The sequence below is a fragment of the Danio aesculapii genome, chromosome 8, assembly GCF_903798145.1.
Source record: "Danio aesculapii chromosome 8, fDanAes4.1, whole genome shotgun sequence".
In the NCBI taxonomy this organism is placed as follows: domain Eukaryota; kingdom Metazoa; phylum Chordata; class Actinopteri; order Cypriniformes; family Danionidae; genus Danio; species Danio aesculapii.
In genome coordinates, this window is record NC_079442.1 from 19,013,010 (window position 1) to 19,033,999 (window position 20,990).

At 33.5% G+C, this 20,990-nt stretch overlaps 1 protein-coding gene across 1 annotated transcript; it reads left to right on the plus strand.

Moving 5' to 3' along the window:
* Positions 1 to 1,470: 1,470 nt before the first annotated feature.
* Positions 1,471 to 15,653, plus strand: gck (glucokinase (hexokinase 4)). Its single transcript, XM_056463370.1, has 10 exons — positions 1,471 to 1,616; positions 1,978 to 2,140; positions 4,180 to 4,334; positions 4,658 to 4,777; positions 5,949 to 6,044; positions 6,231 to 6,330; positions 8,325 to 8,508; positions 10,132 to 10,287; positions 11,735 to 11,968; positions 14,963 to 15,653. Exons 1-10 carry the CDS (start codon positions 1,542 to 1,544, stop codon positions 15,108 to 15,110), a joined length of 1,431 nt encoding a protein of 476 aa, XP_056319345.1. The 5' UTR covers positions 1,471 to 1,541; the 3' UTR covers positions 15,111 to 15,653.
* The last annotated feature ends 5,337 nt before the right edge of the window (positions 15,654 to 20,990 follow it).

Genomic DNA, 20,990 nt, shown 5'->3' on the forward strand with positions numbered 1-20,990 from the left:
TATAATAAATATAATATAATATAATATAATATAATAAATATAATATAATATAATATAATATAATATAATATAATATAATAAATATAATATAATATAATATAATATAATATAATAAAATATTATAATTAATATAATATAACTAATATAATATAATATAATATAATATAATATAATATAATATAATATAATATAATATAATATAATATAATAAATATAATATAATATAATATAATATAATATAATATAATAAATATTATAATTAATATAATATAACTAATATAATATAATATAATATAATATAATATAATATAATATAATATAATAAATATAATATAATATAATATAATATAATATAATATAATATAATAAATATATTATAATTAATATAATATAATTAATATAATATAATATAATAAATATATTATAATTCATATAATATAACTAATATAATATAATAAATATAATATAACTAATATAATATAATATAATTAATATAATATAATAAATATATTATAATTCATATAATATAACTAATATAATATAATATAATATAATATAATATAATATAATATAATATAATATAATATAATATAATATAATATAATATAATATAATATAATATAATATAATATAATATAATATAGTGTTTATATCTTTCCTCTGATCTCCTGAATATCTTGGTTGGCTTATTGAAGATTATTTTGAAAGTATATAATTTATGTATGTAATAATTTACCATATCATAATAACAGAATCAATAAAGATTTCCAGATCTTTATCATAACAGAGTTCTTTATCCTGAGTTGCAGGATCAGAACAGAGGAACTCAGAAACACGTTGATCAAAGATTATCACAAATAAAGACAACATTAGGTTTAACTTATCAAGACAAGAAACTAGACACTAGAAACTAAAACAAGGAACAGGTGTAATTAGGTAACCACAACAACAAACAACAACAGCATGGGTAAACAAAGCAACAAAACCTTACAGCAAAACTGAGGAAAACTGCAATAAAACACGCAAGAATTTCAAGAACAACTGTAGTGGCAAGCACCAATGTCTGCTATAGCTGAAACACCAAGAACAATTCTCACACATCTGTTTTCTTGTAACTAAAGTAAAATAATAACAACAACAACAACAACAACCAGAATATTAATATTAATAATAATAAAACAATAATAATAATACTTGTGACACTTGTGTTTGTAAAATAATAATCATAATATAAAAATAGTTGAAATGTATTGAGGAGGTAAAGATAAGGTCATGTTCGTAGTGAAGCGCGTGATCGTGCAGAGTGGCCTTGACAGCCTGGTTTCCAAGGCGACGGGTGAGATTAAATGTGTGTGTGAGTGTGTATGTTTAATCAAGAGTGTGTGTGTGTGTGGACACAGAGGGCATTGATCTCACTGACCACACCTCTCCACCTCCTCCAGCGCAGCATAAAAAGAGCTGAGCATCTCCAAGCACCTCAAACACATTCAAACTTTAGCAAATCAGTATTCATCCAACAATAGTTTCAAGAGACCAGAAAGATGCCGTGTCTTACTTCAGCCCGTAGACAGAGGATACCGAGCGACTTTGAGTCAGTACTGGAGAAAATCCTCATGGTAAGAGACACAAACAAAAGAAAACTAATTCAGTCTAGAGACTTTAGGGACACTTTTAGCTCATCTTTCATTCACTTTAAGTGCAACAAATGGATTTTGAGATCATGTGATGCACTGAATAAAAACGATTCATTGGATTTACTACATATTTTGAAGGTAAGTGGTTGCTAACAATTTATTTGGACTGAATTTGAACAAACAAATTAGGTTGAACATTACTACATTGAATTTGTTTGTTTAAATTCAGCCCATATAAATTGTTTGCAGCCACTTACCTTGAAAAATTGAGTAAATCAAATGAACCAGGATTTGTTTCAGTGTGGCTTTGTGTTAATATATCCCTTTATGACATGTTCTACAGGTGGACCAAATTCTGTCTGAGTTTGTGCTGAGTAAAGAAGAGCTGGAGGAGGTGATGAGGCGAATGCGGAGAGAGATGGAGAGAGGACTGCGTGTGGAGACACATGATGAAGCCAGTGTCAAAATGCTGCCCACTTATGTCCGATCTACACCTGAAGGCTCCGGTAAGAGTTCTGATCCTCACGCTGGATAGTGTAATCTTATGCTTCAAATATTATTTTTGCTGCCTGTTCAAACTACTTATTAGCTGAATCTATATAATTTGAGAGATTTTTTTGTGGACAACGTAATTATTTTATGTTTAATCCACTTAAATTTGTAAAAACAATACATTTTTTAAGTTAACTTAATCTATTTGTGTTGGAACAACATGGAGTTGTGTGGATCCCTGCATTTTTTATAGTGTACACTGTAAAAAATGCAGGGTCACAATTCCTTCCACCCAACACAAATCGATTAAGTTAACTTAACAAATTTAAGTGGATTGAACATAAAACAATTAAGTTGTGACAAAAAAATCTCAATAATTGTGTTGTTTCAACTCATTTTAAATAGGTAGAAAAACTCAATTTTTTGTGTGTAAAATAAAGGATGTTCATAGTGATCAACAGTTCTATGAAGCACTTTGAACTTAACATTGCAGTAAAGGCTCTTTATGCTGGAAGATGTTCTTCGTGGCAAGTACAACGCGGTTACTTTAAGAATTATTTAGTGAAAAGTTTTGTTTAGGGACCCAAAATGACTATCCTTGATCCCTTATTTTAAACAGTCAGATCAAACAAAAGTTTATGCATTGATTGACTGGTTGTACGTATGTTAGTATAATTTATATGAGGCATTTTATATTTTAATCATAGAAGATATATTATAACAATAATAAAATATATTGTTTTATTTGTTTCACTGATAACGTAATGTTTAAGTATAATATTTTGCATTTAATGTTGTTATTATATGCTCATGTCAAAGTATACATGATTTTTATGACATAAATGTTTTAATAGTGTTTTAGCTTTTTGTTTATATGGTAATAGTCAAAATAAAATTGGAGCCCAATGACTTACTTTGTATGAACAAAATCAGACTTTTTTATTCCAAAATAAATTCAGAAACATTTAGAAAATCACACAAGTTTGGAAGTTTGCTTTTTTTTTTTGCTCATACAGTTGAAGTCAGAATTATTAGCCCCCCTGAATTATTAGCCCCCCTGTTTATTTTTTACTCCAATTTCTGCTTAACGGAGAGATTTTTTCAACACATGTCTAAACATAATAGTTTTAATAACTCATTTCTAATAACTGATTTATTTTATCTTTGCCATGATGACAGTAAATAATATTTGACTAGATATTTTTCAAGAGACTTCTATAAAGCTTAAAGTGACATTTAAAGTCTTAACTAGGTTAATTAAGTTAACTTGGCAGGACAGGGTAATTAGGCAAGATGGTTCTGATGGTTTGTTCTGTAGACTATCGGAAAAAAATATAGCTTAAAGGGGCTAATAATTTTGACCTTAAAAATCATTTTAAAAAAATGTACAACTGCTTTTATTCTAGCCCAAATAAAACAAACTTTATTTCTTTCTCCAGAAGAAAAAATATTATCAGACATACTGTGAAAATTTCCTACCTGGCTCTGTTAAATATCATTAGGGAAATATTTAAAAAAGAACAAAAATTTCTAATAATAATAATAATAATTCGGACTTCAACTGTATATATATATATATATATATATATATATATATATATATATATATATATATATATATATATATATATATATATATATATATATATATATATATATTCTTACTACATGTGTATATAAATACTGTACATATTTGTTTATTTGCGTATGTAACACATAATTAGTATTATGTTGGAAAAAGGTATCTTGTTTTGTTGGTTTATTACTAAACGAAGAGAGGATTTTTCTTCATTTACTAAAACAATGAAATAAATTCAATTCAGAAATTAAAATGTATAATCTAACCCTAACCTTAATAAAACAAACAATAAAATTAGATTAACTGTCTCTTTAAGTGGCATAAAACAATAACAATTCTTATTCGGTTGGTTAATGTAAATAAATAGATGGGTGCACTAATGGAAACTCCAATGATCTACCATTTTCCTGGAATGGTCTGTTGATTGGTATGAGTCATAATGTTGCTGATTCTGATTCATGTGACTCATCTCAGAGGTTGGTGATTTCCTGGCACTGGATCTTGGAGGGACAAACTTTCGAGTGATGCTGGTGAAAGTGGGTGAGGATGAAGAGCGAGGCTGGAAGGTGGAAACCAAACATCACATGTACTCCATCCCTGAAGACACCATGACCGGCACAGCTGAAATGGTGAGATTAATAAAAATAAAAACACACACATGCAAGACATGCAATATTTCAGTTATGCCATAATATAACCACTTTTCAGTAAACAGTTCTTTAAGGAAACATTTATTAGATCATTTTAGTCATTTTAATAAACTTTTTTCACTATAAAGACTCTTTCGTGGAATGAAAATATGTTGTGGATGTTAAAAGTTCTTCATCCTTGTGAATACAACCAATAACAAACATTTATTTTAAAGAGTTTCCTTAAACATTCATGTCAAATACATATATTCTGACAATGAAGTCACATTGTTTTCAATATATCATGTGTTCTCTTCATCTAGTTGTTTGATTACATTGCTGGCTGCATATCTGACTTCCTGGACAAACATAATCTCAAACACAAGAAGCTTCCACTGGGATTCACCTTCTCTTTTCCAGTGCGTCATGAGGATTTGGACAAGGTCAGTGTCCTGATTTTGTGCAAACGTGAACCTCTTAAGGTTTATTGATGCACACTGATGCTGTCACAAATGTCACTGCAAAAAAAAAAATAATAATAAAAAAAAAATAATAATAATAATAATAATAAAAATAATAATAATAAATGATGTAGAGAGAATTTTTATTCAGAAATAGTTGGTAAATGTCATACAAAAAAATTTATATAAAGTAACTTACTGAATATAAAATAATATATTAGAGCTACGAAATTAGTTTTATTTTTCTCCAAATTCCTATTTTTAAATTACCGTTTTCTGTAATAATAATTATTTTCTACTTTTGTTCTATTGCTTTGTTTTTCTCTTTGGACTTCATTTTTATGCAAACCTGTCTAACTTAAATAAATAAATAAGAAATAATGATAAAAATGAATGGTAAATAATAATAATAATAAATAAATACAATAATAATAAATAAACAATAAATAAATGTATAAATATATGTAATTTGATTATGAGTATGGCAGAACTTTGATTAATTCATCGAAAATGTTGTCTGCTATAAATATTTGCTTATTCTTTTTTTTTAAATAAATTAAATAAATAAATGAATGGTTAAATGAATGAACGAATGAATGAACAGTATTTTGATGAATTCATCCAAACTTTTCTCAATGTTGCTACAATATTTACCAAGCCCTGTTTTCAGGAATAAATTATGCCTGATTTTTTTGGCTTTCGTGAAAATAGAAAAACTGAAATATGTTGTAATAAATAAATAAATAAATAAATAAATAAATAAATGATTGTATTTTTGTTTAGTTGTGGCACAATGTAAACAAAATAAGTTGACCTTACTTAAAATTGTAAGGCAACTTGCTGTTTTCTTTTAGTTGCCTCAACTTTTAACCCAAGTACTGCATTTTCGCAAGAACTTACCTCGATTTAAGTTGAGTCAACTCAAAAAGCTTTGAATCAAGTTGCCTTACAATTTTAAGTTGTCAACTTTTTTTTTACAGTAACAACTTTTAACCCAAGTACTGCACTTGTCTGCACTTTGGGTCAACTTTGGGTTGCCTTAACATTTTTTTTTACAGTGATTACCTCATTATGAAGTGTAGCTGACTTATGAATATGTGGATTGGTGTATTTTCCAATATTGTAATCCTGATTTGCTCTTCATTCATTACAGGGGATTCTTCTGAACTGGACTAAAGGCTTCAAGGCTTCTGGGGCTGAAGGCAACAATGTTGTGGGTCTTCTGAGAGATGCCATTAAAAGACGAGGGGTTAGTATGCATCATTTACCATCCAGCACAAACTCTGCTCTAGGATATCTTCTAAATGATAATGAAAGGTTAGAAAGGAAAATGAAAAGCTGCTCTTAAACCAGATGAACATCAGACACCTTAAAAGCTCATTATAAAAGGTTTTCAGAACGAACCTATAAAAGTAATGAATATTTCTTGCTTTAGGACTTTGAAATGGATGTGGTGGCCATGGTCAATGACACAGTAGCCACCATGATCTCCTGCTACTATGAAGACCGCAGCTGTGAAGTCGGCATGATAGTAGGTAAGAGTGAGCACAAACACACACTTACAGCCATGTCAATATAATTACAGCCTGGATATAAACTTTACAACAGGTAGATGGAATATTTTAACAACCACTGGGGGAAAAAAACAGCAATAAAGTAATATACCTGAAGCTTTTAGAGGAGACATCTGTAGACAAAAACTGTTTTTCATGCACCTGTTTTAGATTCAGGGTGGTTTTTGTGCCAGGAAAACAGACAAATATACTTTTAGGTGTTTCTACTGTCATACTTTATCAATATGTGTTAGTAAACAAACAAACAAACAAAAAAAGATTGTCTCATTAACAACTTTGTGTCTGATTTCTAATACAAATATCTAAAGACTTCTTAAGTTAAGAAGCACAAAATATTCTCGTTTCCAGAAATAATATGTGAAAATTAAGTGAGTTTACCCTCAAAACGAGCCAACCAAGAGTTATTTTGAATCAAAAACAAGTTTATTTTGTAGGAAAAGATAAAACTCACTTAATTTTGACTTAATATTTCTGGAAACAAGACAATATTTTTTATTGTCTAGAAAATGCTTCTTAATTTAAGATTTTTTTTTATATCTGGACTAGAAACAAGACAAAAACTCTAAGTAAGATTTTTTTTCCTTAAACTATTTTCCTAAAATAATTTCCCCCCTCCAATGAGCCACAAATCTCATAATATCATCAGCTCTTACTTTACGTACACCAGCATTTACCATTACCACTTTATATCTATAACATGAAGGTTTGTACACAGAGAGATTCAACAAAACAAAATATGTGTAGTATTTTCTGAATAATGAAGATGTCCTTCAAATCCTCTCTTTTACTCTAAAGCAGGGGTGGGCAAACTCGGTCCTGGAGGGCCGGTGTTCTGCATAGCTCCAACTCTAATCAAACACACCTGCTTATAGATTTCTAGTGCTTTTGAAAACACTGATTAGCATATTCAGGTGTGTTTAATTAGTGTTAGAGCTAATCTGTGCAGGACACCGGCCCTCCAGGACCGAGTTTGCCCACCCCTGCTCTAAAGCATAGGTCTCAAACTCGATTCCTGGAGGGCCGCAGCTCTGCTCAGTTTTGCTTCAACCCTAATCAAACACAGCTGATCCAACTAGTCAAGGTGTTCAAGACTAGTAGAGATTATTAAGCAGGTGTGAGTTGGAGGTGGTTGGAGCTGAAATGTGCAGAGCTGTAGCCCTCCAGGAATTGAGTTTGAGACCACTGATCTAAAGAACAAAATAGTGCCAATTTTAAGAAGCAGTCCTAAGTTTTCATATGTAAATCTATTTTAAGAAAGCCTATAATACAAAAAACGTTGCATTAGCTTAATGCAGCGGTTCCCAAAGTGGGGGTTGTGGGATAATGAGGGGCGGGGGTCGCTAGGTTATTTCCTAAAACCAAATTAATTTGATTAAACTATTAGAATTATCATATTTTATAGATAACTTTTAATTCATACATTCATTTAGGGCTTAGTCGCTTTATTTATCGATAACCTACAGAAGATAAAAAATAGCAGTTAATAGTTACATAAAAACAAAACAACATAACAATTTTTTTTAAAGACCCCTGGGGTCATTGCACTAGATTAAAGATACAGCAATAGGGTCATTTGCAGCAGATTGATTTCATGGCACTTGCTAGATTAAACTTTCAAAAAGCTTTATGGCACTCTTATAGATTAAAAATAAATACAGGCCACAACTGAACATGAAGGATGAACATGGAGTGGCGTTCTCCCAAATAAAATGAAGAATAGACTTGAGCTTATTGGTGTTGTATGCACCATTGAGTGCAAGGATTGTATATTTATAACCACCTCAGAGGATATTAGGGGTCACGAGTTACTGGCATTGTTATTTTAGGCGTCGCGGGTTGAAAACTTTGGGAACCCCTGGCTTAATGTATTCAGTCAACTGGGCTGGTATTAATTGGTTTATTTGTTTACTCCATTCACCTGCAGTGTATTCATTGTGTCCACATTTCTCTCTCAGGTACGGGCTGCAATGCGTGTTATATGGAGGAGATGCGTAAGGTGGAGCTGGTTGAAGGAGAGGAGGGCCGGATGTGTGTGAACACGGAATGGGGGGCGTTTGGGGACAACAGTGAACTGGAGGATTTCCGGCTGGAATACGACCGCGTTATCGATGAGACGTCACTCAACCCTGGACATCAGCTGTGAGTGGGAATGCAAAATAATCGTATTTTAAAATTTGGGGTGGAAAACAATGAAAGAAAAATATTATATTATAAAAGTGATACCACTGAAAACATATGTGGATATAACTCCGGAAATAAATAAAAAATTAGGATTAGTCTTAAAGGGACAGTTGTCATCATTTACTCACCCTTTAATTGTTCCAAAACGGAGTTTATTTTTTCAGTTGAAGACAAAAGGAGATATTTTGAAGAATGTTTGAAACCTGTAAACATTGACTCCCTCAGTATTTGTTGTTCCCACTATTGAAGTCAATGGTTACAGGCTTTTGGCTTTCTTCAAAATTAAACAGAATAAAAGACTGATAAAGGCTTGGAAACACTTTAGACTAAGTAAATAATGAGTATTTTTTTTTGTGTGTGTGTGTGTGTGGGGGGGGGGGGGGGGGGGATGGTGGGGGGTAAAAATCTCTTTAACTCATAACTATCCGTTTAAGGAAAATTATGAGATGAAAAAAAATATGAATTACTGCTTACTTCCACTGAACTCATATAATTATTTTAAAAAATCTAAACAAAATAGAAGCCACTGTGACTAGTTTGATAACCTGAGATTCAAATTCAGATTTACTTACTTATTTAAATCTGCTTTATTCCTATACTTGTAGCCCTTTTTAGTGACGTACCCCTCATTAATCTGTGGGGATAGCAACCCCGACATTAGGAAACACTAATCTAGATTATAATTTCAAAATTTGTATTATTATTATGTTTTAAAACTCAAGCAATATATAATATTATAATATTAATATCTCAAGCAGATATTATTTTACCTCAGTTTGATCAAAGTTTGAATCCGATTTGCTCACACGTTTGCTTCCACGTTCAGGAAGAGCTTGTTAGCCGGAGCTCTTATGTGCTGTCCAGGCGACAGGGCTTGTTTTTCTGTACATGTGGAGCGACTGACGGCAGCCACGTCAGTGCAGGAATACTCACGGCTGGATTAATGGCCAGGGAAGCAGATCATTAGCGAAGCTGCTCTGCTAATGGTTATTTACAGTGGATGCTAGAATGTACAGAGCTCAATGGGCCGCTCCTCTGTCCACGTCACCGCTGGCCATCTGTATTTCTAGCTGTCGGTGTTTTAGCTGAGGATGACTGATCTAATATGTACGCTTGGAGTCAGAATTATTAGCCCTCCTGTGAACAGTATTTAATATAATATGTTTTTCTTCTGGAGAAGTCTTGTTTTATTTTAGCTAGAATAAAAGCAGTTTTAATAAAAAAAACAAAAACATTTTATGGTCGATATTATTAACCCCCTTAAGCAATATTTTTTTTCTATCGTCTACAGAACAAAACATTGTTATATTGTTATTAGGCAATGACTTGCCTAATTACCCTAACTTGCCTAATTAATCTAGTAAAGCCTTTAAAATTAACTTTGGGCTGAATACTTAAAAAATATCTAGTAAAACATTATGTATCATTGCAGAGATAAAAGAAATCAGTTATTAGAATAGTTAGTCCAACTATTATGTTTAGAAATGTGTTTAGAAATCTTCTCCCTTTAAACAGAAATTGGGGAAAAATACACAGGGGGGCTAATAATTCAGTCTTAAACTGTACATTTTTGTCTTCTAGGTATGAGAAGCTGATTGGTGGGAAGTACATGGGTGAGCTTGTGCGTCTTGTGCTGCTCAAACTGGTGAATGAAGATCTGCTGTTCAACGGCGAAGCCTCAGACCTGCTAAAAACACGAGGAGCTTTTGAAACACGCTTTGTCTCCCAGATTGAAAGGTACGACTGAGCTCCTGGAAAGCTCATTGACTAGATTTTCACAGGGGTGTAGCAATCGGGGGGGGGGATACATCCCCCTCACTTTTAGAGACAGACAATTTAGAAACAGGTGATTCATAATTATATGAACAAAAACTTTTGGATCTCATACAGCTGTCTCACCCACTTTTAAAATGTCCGCTACACCCCTGGATTTTTACATGTGTATGTACCAAACTGACAACTCATGAATTCATTCTTAACCTTGTTTTGATGAATATGGAGTTGTTTAAATGAGCGACCAGGTGCACAAGCTTAATTTGCATAAACATGCTTAAACTGGGGCCATTCTGCAATCCATTTCCTTTACAGTCTCTCAAATGCTTATCAAATGCAATAAAACACTCTATTTACACTGCAAACAAAGCTTTTCGAGCCCAAATATCTAAAAATCCATAAAAAAAATTACATTTTCTAGACCAGCAAAACATATCGTCTTGTTTTAAGAAATATTATGTCAAAGGTTTTTCTTTAAAACTAGCAAAATAATCTTTTTTATTATTTTATATTTTAATTTACTATTTTATTATTATTTTTGCACACCCTATTGGCAGATAATTTTGCTTTTGATATTTGGACTAGAAACAATCCAAGTAAGAAAAGCTTCTTTTTTTTTTTGCAGTGTGATTATATGTATAATTTATAGCTATATATAAATTAAATATAATCATAAATATGTTCAGTTAAATTATGACTCTTTAACATGAAGTATAAGAATGCTAAACATGTTCTATTTCGCATAAGTTTCTCCTAGATTGTAGCGTTTATATTTACAAAAAGACATCACCACCTACTGGCCTGGCATGCAGAATGCAGCATTTTCAGTCATTTTTCATGTGTTTTGAAAACATTTTAATCTGTATTAAAACGTTTCAAAAGAGCTAAATATTTTTTTATACATTAATGTTGTCAATTTAAATGAAACTAATGGCTTAAAATTTCACACTTTTTGTATCTATAATAAGTTATACTGCTACATTTATGCAGAATGTACAATTTTTTCACAAGGTAAATGCCAAAATCAGTGGAAATATGATTTAATCTGCGCAACTTGTTTGTTTAAGCAAGAGAATCTAAATTTACATAAAAGCTTAATGGGATAGTTCACCCAAAAATGATTCATTTGAATCATTTACTCTCCTTTATGAGTTTCTTTGTATTATTGAATGAAAAAGGAAGATATTTTGAAGAATGCTGATAACCTGTAGTCATTGTTTTTCCTACCTTGTATGTCAATGGCTACCAGCAAAATGTTCTCTTTTGTGTTCAACCGAACTAGAAAACAAAGGTTTGAAACAAGTTGGTAGAGAATAAATGATGACGGATCTTTCATTTTTAGGTGAACTATTCCTTTAAGTGTGTACCTCAATCCACATTTAATTAGATTTATTTATTTTTTTAACATCAGTGATACAGGGGACAGAAAGCAGATCTACAACATTCTCAGTTGTCTGGGAATCCTGCCGTCGGAGCTGGACTGTGATATTGTCCGTCTGGCATGTGAGAGTGTGTCAACACGAGCGGCTCACCTGTGCGGGGCAGGACTCGCCGGCGTCATTAACCTCATGAGGGAGCGACGCTGTCAGGAGGAGCTCAAGATCACTGTGGGGGTCGATGGATCTGTCTACAAACTACACCCTCAGTGAGTACAATATGAGAAAGGAGGGGGGGTTGTAGTGGGAAGGCATACGCACAAAAAAACTGTGGGTAAACTGTAAAGTGTAAAGAGTGGTCAATCATTTATTCTAAAGAGCTTCCTTTTTTTTAAAGGGCACCTAGTTAACCACCTTTTTTAAGACTTAATATTAATATTATGGTTCTTCTGAGTGTGCCAGTTTAGGTTCAGTTCAAAACATAATTCAGATTTTTATTAAAAAAGGGTCAATTTGGGGGAGTGTACACAGGTCTTTGTTTTAGGGGTGTGTTGCTTAACATGAAAATTATTTTCGACTTCCCGCCCAACTTAACAAGAGGGCGGAGCCAAGAGCTCCCCGCTTTGTGTATGGCAACAGACAGGCAGACCGTGAGAGGCAACATGAGTAAGAGGACCAGCATTCAGTCGTACATGTACGACTCAGACACAGACCAAGCAGAGATTACAAAATCATTTGTGTCTTTGTATAGTTTTACAGCCAAATGTGTGCTAGTTTAAAGTTCCGAGCTTGTACACCGAGACTAATAACCACACACACTTAATTAACTTTGACTGAGGCCATAACTAAAGGGTAACACACACGAGATACGCCGCTCAGAACTGCGACACGGCACACCAGACCCACACATTCGCATGTTATTTAAAATGAAACTGTTCAGATGCCGCTCTGTGGCGCGGCAAAAATATGAACAGTGTCCCGAGTCGTGGCTGGGCGCCACGGACAGCCGCCAACTTGCGGTGCCAGTGTGTGTACCCTGATAGAAACCTATGTTTAGTATTCTAAAATGCATGGCGCTGCGTGGTGTGCGACCTGCTTAAGGCAAGTTCGTTATTTCCAATGGAGGGACGCACACGTGAGGCAACATGCTCGCACTTTCCAGCTGCACCTAGGTAAGATCACTGGGAACTTCTGTGAACGCGGGAAATGCAAACGGCTAAAGTTTAAGGAAGACGCAATGAAAAGTACACGTTTGCAAACCCACCTAAAGTTACAAACAATGGCGCCGATGAGAGTGATTATGTGGTGAATGTTGATCTTGTGTTGAGCCCAATGAGCAAGGGTGTTTCTTTGGTGTCATCGCTTTGACTCACCCGCTGAAAATGGCAGATGTGAAACAACAAACTGAGGATATGGTAATGCGCGCATGTCAATCAATTCGGTGGGCAAGGGGATCGCACTCCTATGTCAAGTTGCGGTCGATCTCAAAATTTCTTTAAATGGTTCACCGTTTTTATGTTGTTAAATTGAAAAAAAAAGCACTGGGTGTGTTTATATCACCCCAATATGATGGTCTATACACTATACCTACACATATGACTGTTCAAACAGCTTGAAAAGTGGATTTTTCTCCATAGGTGCCCTTAAATATTTTGAAAATGAATTCTACACCATTGTTTCCCATTCTTCTAAAACGGTTAGTATAAAGGCACTCCCTCAGAGATAAGCAATGGGTTTTGACAACCCTCTTCCATCATGACAATTTGATTGCTGATTCAGACCACATATCTAATTTTAAAATGATATTTTTTACATTCAAAACACTAACTTTGCACCAGGAAAAGTGGTTCATAAAAAGCACCAAAACATTGCTTTGCTGGAAGTCCTTGTAGAAGAACCTTCATCGGTTGGGAGTGAGGTTACCATGACCAAAAAATAAATAGATACATTTGACTGCAATAGCAGCTAAGCACGATGCTAATGCTAATACAAAATTAAGATGTTTCCCTCTTCATACTAATTTAAGGGCAGACTGAACAATTCTGACCTCAAAGAGATGCATTATTTAATGCCGTTTCTAAGATGGTGGCTAGTTCTGCTTTCTGTGAGATTAGCATGGAGCTACCTTTTGTGAAACGAGATGATATCAGTGTAATAATGTGTAATATATAATGTTAGATTTTTATTCGTCTGCTGTTATAAAATTAACAGTCATATATTTATACTTTTTTTGGTATTTTTGTTTTTTGCCCAAAATTAGCACAACAAAACGAAATGTGCTTATACAGTTGAAGTCTGAATTATTAGCCCCCCTTTGAATTTTTTTTTTTAAATAGTTCCCAATTGTTGTTTAACAGAGCAAGGAAATTTTCACAGTATGTCTGTTAATATTTTTTATTCTGGAGAAAGTCTTATTTGTTTTATTTTGGCTAGAATAAAAGCAGTTTTATGAACTATTTTAAGGTCAAAATTATTAGCCCCTTTAGGCTTATCTTTTTTTCGACTGTCTACAGAACAAACCATCGTTATACAATAACTTGCCTAATTACCCTAACCTGCCTAGTTACCCTAATTAACCTAGTTAAGCCTTTAAATGTCACTTTAAGCTGTATAGAAGTGTCTTAAAATATCTAGTTAAATATTATTTACTGTCATCATGGCAAAGATCAAATAAATCAGTTATTAGAGATGAGTTATTAAAACTATTATGTTTAGAAATGTGTTGAAACAATCATCTCTTCGCTGAACAGAAATTGGGGAAAAAACAGGGGGGCTAATAATTCAGAGACTGTAATAATACTGACTTCAACTGTACTTAGCAATGTAAGATCTGGCTCTGTGGCAGCTCTCTAGCTCATGGAAAAGCACTTGTTTAACTAGCAATAGTAATAGCTCTGGACTTGCATTTAATTCATGCTAGTGGAAAAGGGGTAGGATTTGTCTGCTAGCCCGGAGTGCAAATTGACCAGAAACATCAAACCAGAGGCTAGGTTTATGTCAATTTAAGGTTTGTGATGTCACAAACACAGGAAGAAATTGGTTCATTTGTTGTAGGCTTTAAAAAGTTAACTATGAAAAAGGAAATAACTCCCTTTGCATTGAACTTTGAGTGTCGTAAATTTGCAGATGTTGTCTATGCTCAAATAGCAACAGTACAAAGTAACTTTAGGTAAAAAAGAAAATCATATTCAAGGAACCCTTTAAAAGGGGTCAACACAATGTAATATAAACACAACTAACCTGCGTTTTCCTGTTTTCGCCAGTTTCAAGGAACGTTTCCATAAGCTTGTGTGGGAATTGAGTCCTCACTGTGAAATTTCCTTCATCCAGTCAGAAGAAGGCAGCGGTCGAGGAGCGGCGCTCATTTCTGCTGTGGCGTGCAAGATGGCCGCCTGCATGCTGACGCCATGATAAACCACACGATTGGACGACTTCAGGTGGATCTCTTGAATCACCACTGACCTGCTATGATAAAGCGGCCCCAGAAAGCCTTCTTATGGTCAAAGTGCTTCTCTCCTTTTGAACATTGCATTGCGTATGTGAAGTGGCCGACTGCTGGCAACTTGTATTAGCCAGATGCGCGCAGCTCTTTGAAATATTTAACATATGTATCATTTTAAAGCTGTATTTGCTTTTGAAGACCACATACGTCATTTGTTATTGCTGTTATCCTGAGTACATGAGGAAATTACTTTTAACTAGCACCTTCATTGATGTTTTGGGAGGCTTGGAGAGAAGCGTAGGGAACTTGATGCGATTGTAAATATATGAGCTGTTCAGGCTCTGCAAGGTAATTGTGCACTGTTTATTGCTTGTTTTATTTATTAACTTAAATTATGTTTATATTCTGTGGAAATCAAAACTGTTTGATTATTTAATGCAGGGTCTGAATATACTTTGTACATGTGAAAATAATTCATTATTGTAAATAAAGCTGATGAGCTATTGAGTGTAGACTTGATTTGTTTTGTTTTTAGAGGTCTGTTAAAAATCAATTGAATTACACCATTCAAACATAAAGTTAAATCAATTTCAAAATGAATTCAGTGATATTCATAAACACTGAAATAATTAAACAGTTTTATATTTAAAAATAAAAATACATTTCTGACTATTGCTAAAGCAACGCAATTTGTTTGAAAAATTAATTATTTAAATAATATCTAAAAAAAAATAGGATTAAATAAAAATTATGCAATAAACTGTTTTTGGTGATAAAAAATAAAATCAATTAACATTATATAAAATTTAATAAAATAAAAAAATAAAATATTAATACTTATTCATTCAATCATTTGTTTTCTTTTTGGCTTAGTCACTTTATTAATCTGAGGTTGCTACAGCGGAATGAACCGCCAACTTATCCAGCATATGTTTTACGCAGCGGATGCCCTTCCAGCTGTAACCCATCACTGGGAAACACCCATACACTCCCACCCACACAAATACACTACGGACATTTAGCTTATCCAATTCACCTCTAGTGCATATGTTTGAATTTGAGGGGGAAACTGAAGCACCCGGAGAAAACCACGCAAACACGGGGGAATATGCAAACTCCACACAAAAATGCCAACTGGCCCAGCCAGGGCTCAAACCAGCAACCTTCTTGCTGTGAGGCGATCCTGCTACCCACTGCGCCACCATGACACCATATTAGTACTTATTTTTAATTAAAATAAGATAAAAGGGTAATGTTCTGCCCTCACTCTGGTGTCTCTCTTCCCAAAGTTAGACAGACAGATAAACTCTGTCAAACACATGAGATTGTGGGAGAATGCTGCTTTATTGCATGCCGCATTGAGTATGTTGAAACCGAGTGAAACTATATAAAAAAAGATGTACATACAATGAGCTATAGTTATCTATGTACATGATATTAATATCTGAGATAAAATGTAAATACAAACAGAAAATAAACTTACAGACAATGCTTCTACAGATGATCACAGGATGAGTGGATTGTAAGTGTCTTCTGGTAAGGTGTTCTTTTTAAAAGAGGCAATTGACTGATTCTAACTGTCAAAATGTTTCTATGGCAACAACAATTTAAAAGAAGCTAAATGACTATGCATTAACTTATGGATTCTAAATACTCATATTTAGTAGATGATCCAGCACAGGTAATAAACAATGAATATACTTGATTTTGATTGGCTGGAGGGTGTGCATTATTTTCATTGAAATGCACAGATAGTTTAAGTCAGTTCATAACATAGACATTTAGACTAGACGTCGCCTACACTATTGTTGTCTTTTGAAAGGAATGCGCCAATAGAGCCGCCATTTTGGTACTGGGTACATATATATATATATATATATATATATATATATATATATATATATATATATATATATATATATATATATATATATATATATATATATACACACACATGTGTGTGATCAGGAGTCCATTTTTCATACCTCGCTTAAATTATCGAAGATGATTAGACAGATCCTGGATCTTTTAGTCTTGATAACTGATCTCTGGCTAATTTTAGTACCTGCACGACCTGGCACTCGGTTTTACCCAATAATATCCGGTGCACTCCCTGGAGCGAGGCGATCGAAAGAGGCGAGGCAAGAGAAAGAACGAGCAAGAGGAAAGAGCGGCAATGAAGGAACACATATGGTAAAACTTTACAATAACAGTACATGAATAATAATAATATATACTAAGTGAATTAAACGTTACTTCATTATGAACTAATGAGAAGTTGTCATGAGCTAACTTGAACTACAACATGAGTCTCATGATGGCTAGCTTAATTACTTAGTTCGTGTTTGTTAATTAACACTTAGGTTTTAGCTAAATGTAATTAACATGAACTCATGACCTGTTAATGTATCTTTAAGTCATCACTTTACTTGAAGGGGCACATTATCATTAGCTCATTCTTAACTGCTCATGAAAGTTCATCATAAAGTAGTGTTTAGCTAGTTTACATGTTAATGCGTCATTATTCATAGTCTGTTTTTGTAGTGTTACCCATGTAGGCCAAATGCATTAAATAGTTTACATGAAGAGTATAGGACGGCTAGAAGGTCGCTGGTTCCTGGTTGGGCTAAAGGGCCTTTCTGTGTGATTTTTTTTTGAGTGTGGGTGCTCCGCTTTCTCCAACAGTCCAACGACATGCCGTGTGTGTGTGTGTGTGTGTGTGTGTGTGTGTGTGCGTGTGTTTGTGTGTGTGCGTGTGTGTTGGAGAGAGTGTATTTGCAATCGCTGGTAAAACATATGCCAGAGTAATTAGGGGTCCATTCGCTGTGGCGACCCTGCTCAGGGTCTAAAACCGAAGGAAAGTGGGTGAGAATAGAGCATCCCTCAAAGACACCATGTCAGGCTATGCAGGGTTTCAAACAAAAATACATAATACATATTCGATTGTCAGAAATATGCACTCAATTCGGCCACACTTTTTATTAAATGCAGATAGAGTTCAACTATCGTCAACTGTCAATCAATCAACTACAATTTGGTAATATTTGTAAAATTTCATAATAATAATAACAATAATATTACAAATAATAATTATAATAGGGGATGGGGTGTCCAGACTTTGTAATTCAGTCATATTTAAATTTCATATCAGCGCTTCACCACCATGTCATTTATTTAATCAACATAACCTACAAATTTTGTGTTATCTGAGCAATATTAGTGAATGAAGTTTATTTGACAAAAGAAAAAGTGTGATAACGCAGTGACCTAATTGTAAAACATATTAGTGACCTCTTGTGGCGTCCAAGCTGAAATGCATTTTTTGTATATACGTATTTTTTTAATAAACCTCCCACTACAAGAATAGATTCGAGAACTATATTTAGAGAAATTACAACAAAGTAATTATGTTTGGTAAACATGTTTTAGTTAAAACAAATGTATAAATGAATCCCTTTATTAGTTAACAATATCCAGCTGTATGAGATCCAAAAGTTTACATTCTTAATCACCTGTTTCTAAATGGTCTGTTTCTAAAAGTGAGGGGGTTGCTATGCCCCTGACAATATCTTTACATGGCACACATCAAAAATATACACAAAAACATGCCAACTACACGTTTCATAACATCGGATGTCATAAATACTTTACATTTTGTTTTTTGAATGTAACTAATGTTTGTGAATAACAGCCGAAAGATGTAAACATTAGTTGCTAACATAATAAATGTCAGAGAAACACTATTCATCCTAAAATTGCTGCCAAACAACACTACGAAAGCAATGCATTAAATAAAACAAATTTTATACACGCTGTGAATGTTAACTACATTTAGAAAAGGAAAAACCTTACGTTCAATAGAACAAATGTTCTTGATGACTCTCCTAAATGAGATGAAAAGAAAAACATATCTAAAACATAAAGTGAGACTGTTACAAACGGTCATTTGTGATGTCCAATCTGTGTGTGCAGTAGCTAATGGGAAATTTTTGAATATCTTTTTTTTTAACAATATCATTCATTCATTTTCCTTTGGTTTAGTCCCTTATATATCAGGGGTCACCACAGCGGAATGAACCGTCAACTATTCTGGCATATGTTTTATACAGCGAATGCCCTTCCAGCCACAACCCATACTGGGAAACACCCATACACTCTTGCATTTACACACACACACTCCTACATTTTTAATTTATAAAAAGCACAAATGTTTTTTAGGTATTCATGTACACATTCACACATTCTGTTTAGTCTTTCAAGTTGTATGAGGAAACCTTTGTTATATATATTAATGTGAGATTTATTTACAAATATTTGCTCATGCAAACTTATTAACAAAATAAAGATGAATAAATTTTGTACTTGTGTTGAAGTGTATTTTTTTTTGGTGGTTATCATTTCTAAATTTCAATCAAAATTGTAATTTACAATTTATCAGTTAAACAAAACGGCATACTACTTTTATATTTTAATTAAATCAGTTAAAAGTTTTACAATTTATTTATTTTAAAAATACATAAAAAGGTATTTAAATAAAAAAATTCAAATTCAAAAATATTTTTTACCGTACACAATTTACTAAATTCTGCCTTGCGCAATCTTTTCAAAATGTTTAAGTATTTTTTCACCAGTTGCATATTAAAATTAATCAACATATTTATTCTGACCCTACTTATTAAAACTCATTATATCAAAGAATAAGGAATTGTTACAGTGACCAAGAGAGCTTAACGTGCTGCAGTTTAAGAAAATGTGCAATTACAAAAACGTCAGCAAATTAATTAAAGATCTTCATCCATTTGACAGCACACGTGCTGCAAATCCACACAACGCAAACACATTAAAAACATGCTGCATTTTCTCACAAGGTAAACAAATTAATAAAACGAGCTGCATTTTCTCACAACACTTGCAAAAACAATGGAACACAATGGAAATGTTTTAAGTAGACCCAAAAATGTGACGGACACTGCTGTGCCGTGACTATTGCTCAGTGAAGTTGTAGGTGATCTTTGAAAGGTGTTTTTTTTTATTTTTACATCCTGATTCCTTTGTCTTCAGTATTTCCCTACTGAAAAAACAGCTTAAACCAGCCTAGGCTGGTTGGCTGGTTTTAGCTGGTTGACCAGCCTGGTTTTAGAGGGGTTTTGGCCATTTCCAGGCTGGTTTTTCAGGCTGGAAAATGACCAGCTAAAACCAGCTTGACCAGCTTAGCCAGGCTGGGAGCCCAGCCAAAACCAGCTATGTCCAGCTTAAACCAGGCTGGTCAAGTTGGTTTTAGCTGGATTTAGCTGGTCATTTTCCAGACTGACCAGGCTGGAAATGGCTGGAAACCAGTCTGGAAATGGCCAAAACTCCTCTAAAACCAGGCTGGTCAACCAGCTAAAACCAGCCAACCAGCCAGGTAAAAAATAGGTCTAGAAGCGTCCATACTCTAACCGCTGATATCGCCCACAACACATTGTGCGTTGAACGTGAATTTGATTATAACTACTAACGCTGGTGAAAAATGTAAATAAACTACAAACATGGTGGACGCGCAAGACCAAGAGAGGCTTCAGTAAAGATGTTTGTTTTCCGTGTTTCATTTCATCTGCAACATGAATGTGAACTTATATAAAGACGTGTTTGGACATTAATGTCTGAATGCAAAATTATTAATCAAAGACCTGAGATTTCTAACACGATGTATTAACGGGGAAGCAGTGTGTCCCAAAGCTTGCATACTCTTCTGTTACACACTCAAAATTACATACATTTCCTTCACAAAAAGTACATACTTTTAGGGCGTAGTATAAGTATGCTTATTGGGACGCAGCAAACAACCTAAATAGCCAAGTCCGTCACAT